We start from the raw sequence: 8,489 nt of genomic DNA on the forward strand, positions 1-8,489 counted from the left end.
GGTCAAGGAACTTAAGCAATGGGACTTATAGGTTGATAGGAACTTGGAGGAAATGTTCTGATTTCATACTGACTGCAACACATATTGAAAAATTTGGTCAGAGAATGAGGTGCATGCTTGATTTTCTGATATGCACACCTGGCAGACAAAGCTTCCCACTAATAAGGTGAAGTTAGAAAATGAATCCCCTTTCTGTGAGAAATGCTTTATGATGTACCATGGGCAAGGTTGTCACACCATGGAGATTATCTGCTTAGGGTGGCTCACACACCTACCAACAAACTATCCCAGTTTGGAATTCCGTGCACAAATTGTCTATCTACTGCTTATCATTGACTGCACCAGTTGACATCTTCTCCCCTATTTAGGCACTGAGAGATCACAAAGAAACTGTTGATATTTCACGGTCTTAGTTTTTTTCAATTTCTATGAAAAATCTGAGTTGTAACCAAAGCAGAATCTGACACCTAAAAGGAAATTGATTGGAAAGTAGGAGGAAGGAATTGGGATAAATGGACATGCTCAGAATGCAATGAAATAACAAATGTTATCCCCTAGGGATTGGTGCTGGGACCCTAACTTTTCACTCTACATATAAGTGTCTTTTGATCGGAAATAAAGGGGTTTGCAATTTACTCCTGATAGTTCTAAGTCAATTTGGGCAACAAAATTTAAATTATCCAATAATTTGAATTAAGCCTCAATACAAGAAAAGTGGGAATTTAGAGTTTTTAAAAACATTATTATTAGATAATTTGAATTCAGCGGCTTTGATTTAAGAGCAGACTGAATAGCCAAGTTTGTACAGGATACTAAACTAGGAAGGATAATGAAATGTGAAGAAGAGAACAGAAAACTGTAAATTAAACAAGTGGGTGGAACAATGCCAGACACAATTCAACATTAAATGCAAGAAAGGCAGATGGGAATACAGCCTAAGTCAAGAAGAATGGACAAAGGGATTTAGGGTTCTAGGTATATGATTAGTTAAAAGCTAGACTGTAGTTGCAATTTGTTAGATCCGTGATTCTGAGAGTATGATGTTTTTCAATAACCACACGGATGCTGTAACTGAACAATCAACAGGTATTTACTGGAGTAGGGTAATCTCAAGACTGGGGTACAGAGGCATGCTCAAGGCTTATATACAGGTGTGGTCACTGCCGGTACTACAGTATACAGGAGCTGTAAAAGTAGTTCTCTCTTAAAGGTACATACACTACAATTCCTCCCCTTTTAGATTAGTAGTACCCATAATATTCAAACAACAATTAACACTTTAACATGTACATTAAACAACAATAGTCCATTTATAGATTCAGTCTTTGGGGCGGCTTCCTGATCCTTTTGGGATAGCGCCTTTCCTGAGGTTCTTGTTCTTGGTGCGGAGGCGATTCTGGCCCCTTTTCATCGGTTAGTTCATCAGGTTCCACTGCTACTGGTTCGGAGGTAGATGCTACCGGTATGTCGGGTTCATCCCCAGGTATGCAAGACATGGGGTTCACTCATTCCTGTGACGCTAAGATCTGATCAACGTGGCGTCTCACAATGTTCTCCCCGACATCCACTGTGTACATTAATGGCCCTGCCGTGTGCATATTGTTCCGGGTTGCCATTTCTCTGTTCGGTAGTCACGGGCCAAGACTGGTTGTCCTACATTGAAGCTCCTTGTCGGCTTCTCATTGATGTGCTGGAATTGTTTATCCTCAACATTTCTTCGCACATTTGGTCTAAGCAAGTCCAGACGAGATCGCAACCTTCGGTTAAAGAACATCATGGCCGGGGTCTGGTTGGTAACTGCATGTGTCGCGTTTCGGTAGGCTAATAAGAAATTGTCCACCTTATGCTGTAGTGGAATTTCATCGTCGCACATGGCCTTTATCGCCTTCTTAAAGGTTTGTACGAACCTCTCAGCCAATCCATTTGTAGCTGGATGATACGGGGCGGATGTGTAATGCCTTACCCCATTCCTTCTCATAAATTTTCGAAACTCTTCGGACACAAACTGTGGTCCATTATCAGAGCAAATCTGCTCTGGCAAGCCGTTTCTGGCAAATATGGTCCGTAGGACTGCAATCGTTTTCTCTGTAGTGGTTGAGGACATTTTTATCACCTCAGGCCACTTCGAATGAGCATCCACTGCTATTAAGAACATTGAGTCCATGAATGGACCAGCAAAATCAATATGCACCCGTTGCCATGGAGAGGAGGGCCACTCCCATGGGTGTAGAGGGGCATGTGGTGGTGCATTTTGGACCTTCTGGCATCCTGAGCAGCTCTTGGTTAGGTCTTCAATTTGTTGATCGATTCCCGGCCACCACACATAAGCCCTAGCAAGGCTTTTCATTTTCACTCCCCCCAGATGACCTTCATGTAGCTCATTTAGCACTCTCTCCCTTAACTTGGGTGGAATCACCACTCTGGATCCACACATCACTGTCCCCTGGCATACTGACAGCTGTTCTCTTCTGGATGAGAATGCTGGCAACAGTGAGTCGCCATGTGTTGGCCATCCCCTCACTGTCAAATCATATACCCGAGACAGCGTCGGATCATTGCGGGTCTCTATATCCGCGTTCGTTACTGGCAATCGTTCAATTATTGACGAATAAAATATCTCGATAGGGTCCACTGCTGGTGCTTCCTCCACAGTAGGCAGTGGCAGGCGCGATAGCCCATCAGCGTTTCCATGCTGTTTCGTGCCTTTATATTCTATTTCATATTGATTCGCCCCTAGAAACAGGGACCATCTTTGTAACCGTTGTGCAGTCATCACTGGAACGCCCTTCTTAAGATTAAAGATGGAGACAAGTGGTTGGTGGTCAGTCAGCAAGGTGAACTTCTGCCCATGCAGATAGTGGTTGAATTTTTTTACTCCCCATACTAGGCTGAGGGCCTCCCTGTCAATCTGGGCGTAGTTGCGCTCGGCTGAGGTTAGTGACCGAGACGCAAAGGCTACTGGCCTCTCCAACCCGTCTGGGAATTTGTGCGACAGCACCGCTCCAATACTATAGGGTGATGCATCACATGCCAAACGAATTGGTAGTGCTGGGTTGAAATGGGCCAACACCTCTTTTGATGTGATCAATTCTTTACACTTCTGGAAAGCTCGTCTACGTTCGTCATTCCACTTCCATGGTACCCCTGTTTGCAGTAGGGTGTTCAGTGGGTGTAATACCGTGGACAAATTTGGTAAGAACTTATGCTAGTAGTTTACCAGCCCAAGGAACGACCTCAGTTGTGACACATTTTCCGGTGCTGGAGCCTTGACTACTGCCTCAATCTTTTCAGGGGACTTATGTAACCCCTCTTCATCGATGACGTGGCCACAATACGAGATCTGCTTCTGGAAAAACTCACACTTGTGGCGATTAGCTCGTAGCCCATATTCCTTTAATCTGGTGAGCACCTTCTCCAAGTTGGCGAGGTGATCACTGTCATTTTCGCCTGTGACCAGGATGTCGTCCAAATAACACTGGGTCCCTGGAATCCCTTGCAGGACTTGATCCATCGCCCTTTGCCAAATAGCCGGAGCCGATGCTACCCCGAACACCAGCCGATTGTATTGATAAAGACCTTTATGAGTGTTAATCATAAGGTATTGTTTCGAGGCTTCTTCTACCTCCATTTGCAAGTACGCCTGGGCTAGATCAATTTTGGTGAAGCGTTTACCTCCAGATAGCGAGGCGAAAATATCCTCAATTCGTGGAAGCGGATACTGTACCGTGTGAAGGACTGGGTTCACTGTCACCTTAAAATCCCCACAGATGCGGACCTTCTTTGGTTCCCCAGGCGTATTACTCAATGACCTCTTCATTACAGGAACGATGGGTGTAGCCCACTCGCTCCAGTCTACTTTGGACAGTACTCCTGAACGTTCCAACCCTTCCAGCTCTGCTTCGACAGCTGGTCTGATCGCATAAGGCACTGGTCTGGCCTTAAGAAACTTTGGGCTTGCATTTTCCTCTATTTTTAATCGTTGCTGTTATGCCTTTTAGTGTTCCGAGTCCCTCCTGGAACACTTCTTTTGCATCAGTTAGCATTTTTGACAGTCGTCCAGGTGTGACGTCGTCATCCTTTTTGGCCTCAACCTTCAGTGCCTGTATGGAATGCCAATCTAATTGTATCTTCCGGATCCATTCACGTCCTAACAGTGGTGGTCCTCCATCTGGCAATACATATATATCCATTTTAGGTATTTCCTGGCCTTTATATATCACTTTCACCCTTATTTTTCCTTTGTGGTAGACTTTTTGCCCCGTGTACATCTTCAAGACAATCTCTGTAGCTTTCAAGGGTATATGTGAAAATAGCCGCTTGTAGTCCCTTTGGTTTATGACTGTTAGGGCTGATCCTGTGTCCAATTCCATTTTCACTTGGACTCCGTCTATCTTGAGTGTAACCCAGATAGTCTGGTGATCCTCCATTTTGGTTACCTTATGTAGTTTCAGACAACCCAGCTCCTTGCTTCCGGAGTCTGTGTCACTTTTCTGTTCGTCTGAACTACTGTCCATCACCTGGTGTACCTTTTTGTACTTCTCCTGTGGAGATTTCTTACTGTTGGTTTTCTTCCCAGACCTGCAGACTCTTGCTATGTGTCCTGCTTTTCCACACTGTCTGCACACTTGGCCCTTGAACCAACAATCCTTCTGGTCATGTGTTGTTCTGCTGCAGCGATAGCACTTCCCTGTTCCATAGGACATTTCATTGGTGCCATATTCTTGCCGTCTCCGTTGTATCTCTGCAGCGCCCCTTGCGGCTGCTTCATGTGATACTGCCATACTGAAAGCCTTGTCCAGCGTAAGATCCTTTTCTGATAGAAGCTGTTTCTGGGTTCCTTCATTTTGCAGCCCACACACAAACTTGTCCCTTAACGTATCTGCTAGTCCCGCTCCAAACTGGCAGTGTTTCGATAGCTTGCGCAGTTCCGTTAGGTACGCAGCATTGCTTTCGTCTTTGTGTTGGTTCCTTTTATGGAACTTAAATTGTTCTGCTATCAGCAGCGGTGTGGGGTTTAAGTGGTCCTGCAGGATTTCTACTATGCTTTCGAAATTCTTGTTCACAGGCTTCTCTGGGGTTATTAGGTTTCGCAGTAACCCATAAGTTTTTGCACCCATGGAATTTAACAAAACCAGTGCTTTCCTAGCATCTGGCACTTCATTCGCCCTGCAGTACACCTCAATACGTTCCACATATGTCGCCCAATCTTCGACTTCATTGTTGAACGTAGAGATACTGCCACTCTTCGGCATCCCTGGGTGTGATTTAAATGTCAAAAATGGCGTCTCCCACGCTTCCCCTTCTTCTCCGCTGGCAAAAATGGCGTCTCCCGCGCTTTCCTTCCTTCCCGTGCTCGCCCTTCTTCTCCGCTGCGGCTTCTAAAAATGGCGTCTCCCGCGCTCTTCCTTCTTCTCCGCGACTCAATGGCGTCTCCCGCGCTCTCCCTTCTTCTCCCCGCAGACACTGTTCAGCCCTTGAGCCCTGGCTGTGTTTTGCGCGTTCTTTTTTTTTGTGTGCGCCTTTCCCGTTTCTGCCACTCGGTCCTGAATCCGGCTGTTGCTTTACCCTCTCTCTCTCCGATTTGTTTTTCCTCGACGCCGCTCGGTTTTCAACCCCTGGCTGCGCCCTGTGCGCTTCACCCTCTGTCTTACCCCGTCGACGCTGCTCAGCTTTCTCTCCGCCGTTGGTCGGCTCCAGCCGCCGCTGTCCGGGACGGGTCTGCGCTGTACCTGTCGTCAGTCTATTGCGGATCGTCGTGGCTGGGGAACCAAGCCCGGCTCTCCACAGCCTCCCCTGCGATGTTCACTCTCTGCCAGACGACTGGGCGGTTGCTCGTGGTTGACGCCCGTGTTTCTGGCCTCGACTTTCTTCCACCGCCCTCCCGGAGCGAATCCTCGAAGGGAAATGCAGAGTTGCAGGTAGATTCGAATCGACACTCGTCGCCACTGTTAGATCCGTGATTCTGAGAGTATGATGTTTTTCAATAACCACACGGATGCTGTAACTGAACAATCAACAGGTATTTACTGTAGTAGGGTAATCTCAAGACTGGGGTACAGAGGCATGCTCAAGGCTTATATACAGGTGTGGTCACTGCCGGTACTACAGTATACAGGAGCTGTAAAAGTAGTTCTCTCTTAAAGGTACATACACTACACAATTGGGACACTGAGCTTCATTATATGAGTTATAGAGTACCAAAGGCAGGGAAGTACGATTGCAGATGTGCAGACATCATTTGCAGTGTTACATTCAATTTTGGACACTTCACCTTGGAAAGGACATTGACCTTGCAATCTAGTGATGGTTCCTCAGGATGACACTTGGGATGAAGAGATTTAGATAAGATTAGAGACTGGGATAAAGTTTGGTAACATTCCTTATAGAGTTAAGGCAGTTAAGAGGTGACCTGATTAAGGTGGTTAAAATAACAAAGTCAATTGTTAGGCTAGATAGAGAACATCTTCTCTATCAGTCGGGGAATCCAGAAGAAAGGGACATAATATAAAAGATAGAAGTAAGATGATTAAAATTTAGGTTCAGTGTAGACCAGCTGGTCTTTTCCTGTCCAGCACTTTTCGAATGTTTGTAAATCGAAGACATTTTCTTCAGACAATAAGAATGTGGAATGCATTGTTCCGAAATAACATAGATGCATTTTCACAGTAAGTTGTTGTGATCTGGAATGCACTGCCTGAAAGGGTAGTGGAAGCAGATTCAATAGTAACTTTCAAAGGGGAATTGGAAAATTACTTGAAGGGGAAAAATTTGCAGGGCTATGAGGAAAGAGCAGGGGAGTGGGCCTAATTGGATAGCTCCTCAAAGAGCTGGCACAGGCACGATGGACCGAATGTCCTCCTGTGCTGTATCATTCTATGATTCACTGCAGAATTAATTGAGCTATTTAAGATAGAAATAGATGCTTGGCATGTAGGTGTATTAAGGGATATGGAGAAAGGGCAAGCAATTGGGATTAAAAAGATCAAAAGCTGCCATGGCTAACAAAATGCTGGAGCATGCTCAATGGGGTGAAGGCCTATTCATTGTCCCCATTATCCAACATTACTATTTTTAAAAAGGGCTTGATACAAACATTAATGATAGATGGAAAGATGAAGAAATACGGATCACATAATACTGTGATGTATTCTGTGTTACTGCTCTAATAAATATTAAACTGGTGTTTGAATGTATAATAGAACTATTTCCATAATCAGATATTCCCTGTGAGGACCGGTGGTCACAAGGAATCCTGGTCAGGAAATTTTGGGAGCTCAACTCCTGATTTACACCCATTAATTTAAATGGATGGACACTCAGGCTGCAGGCCCACGATCTCCCAACCAGTGCGCCCTACGAACATTGCAACTCAAAAGGGAGCACCCAGTCGGTAAATCAGTCATAATATGTACTCCTCCTTTATCTTCAAAGTTGAGAGAAGATCTTGAGGAACTAAAAGAAGATAAAAGAGAAGAAGCCTTTCAGAAAATGATTGCAAATTGCAAGCGCACATCATCATCTCATTTGAAGGTAAGTGCTTCATAACTGCCCACTTTTTTATTCATAATATCAGCTTAATATATGGTACGCTAGCATAGTGGTTATGTTGCTGGACTGTAATCCAGAGGCCTGGGCTAGTAATCCGGAGACGTGAGTTCAAAATCCCGCCATGGCAGATTGTGAATTTAAATCAAACGCTCCACTTCCTTCCTGGAGCGGTAAAGGACGCAGGCGGGGCGGTAGTTGTGCAGCGCTGCACAATGGGCCGTGCAGCGCTGCCGTGTTCCGAGGCTGCTTTCCTCCCTTAAAGGGAGGGGCCATCGCTGCAGGCTCTGCATTGGGACCGGTTAGTTGGTCCCCGACAGCGGCCGTGATCCAGCTCGATCAGCCCCATGCACTCCAGTAAAGTGCCGGGCTGATTGATCGCAGCCTAGGAGAAGTAAAAAAAAAAATTTGAACAAAAACATTTCAGAAATTTAGGTACTTGCTTCGGCAACCTCCCCTGTGACTTTCGCCCCCGAAGTGCCCGGCCTCCCGATCAACACCTCGTGCAGCTGTCGGTGTCATCGCCAGTGGATAGGAACTGTTTGGGCCTCTGTTCAAGGAAGAAGCGGAGCGCCCTCAGGCCGTCCTGGTGGGGGATGGAAGTGTAGAGGGATTGGACGTCCATAGTGAAAAGGAGATGGTTGGGGTCAGGAAATTGGAAACTGTTAAAGTGGCGGAGGGCATCGGAAGAGTCGCGAATGTAGGTGGGAAGAGACTGGACAAGGGGAGAAAAAATAGAGTCGAGATAGGAAGAAATCAGTTCCATGGGGCAAGAACAGGCTGAAACGATGGGTCTACCAGGGCAGCCCTCTTTGTGAATCTTGGGAAGAAGGTAGAAATGGGCTGTGCGGGGTTGGGGGACTATGAGGTTGACAGCCATGGAGGGAAGATCGCCAGAGGAGATGAGGTCAGTGACAGTCTTGGAAACAATGGCTTGATGTTTG

General features: G+C 46.0%; 1 protein-coding gene across 2 annotated transcripts in view; it reads left to right on the top strand.

Moving 5' to 3' along the window:
• LOC147081793 (uncharacterized) overlaps nucleotides 1-7,560 on the top strand; it is a 51,842-nt gene extending 44,282 nt beyond the window's left edge. For both annotated transcript variants that reach the window (XM_085980669.1, XM_085980668.1), the window contains one exon: nucleotides 7,432-7,560. In XM_085980669.1, the coding sequence (XP_085836795.1) occupies nucleotides 7,432-7,545 (114 nt within the window). In that variant the 3' untranslated portion in view covers nucleotides 7,546-7,560. The remainder of the gene's footprint in view (nucleotides 1-7,431) is intronic.
• Nucleotides 7,561-8,489: the final 929 nt, after the last annotated feature.

This window comes from Somniosus microcephalus, unplaced genomic scaffold (genome assembly GCF_052327205.1).
Source record: "Somniosus microcephalus isolate GS21.2 unplaced genomic scaffold, FLI_Smic_1.0 scaffold370, whole genome shotgun sequence".
Taxonomy (NCBI): domain Eukaryota; kingdom Metazoa; phylum Chordata; class Chondrichthyes; order Squaliformes; family Somniosidae; genus Somniosus; species Somniosus microcephalus.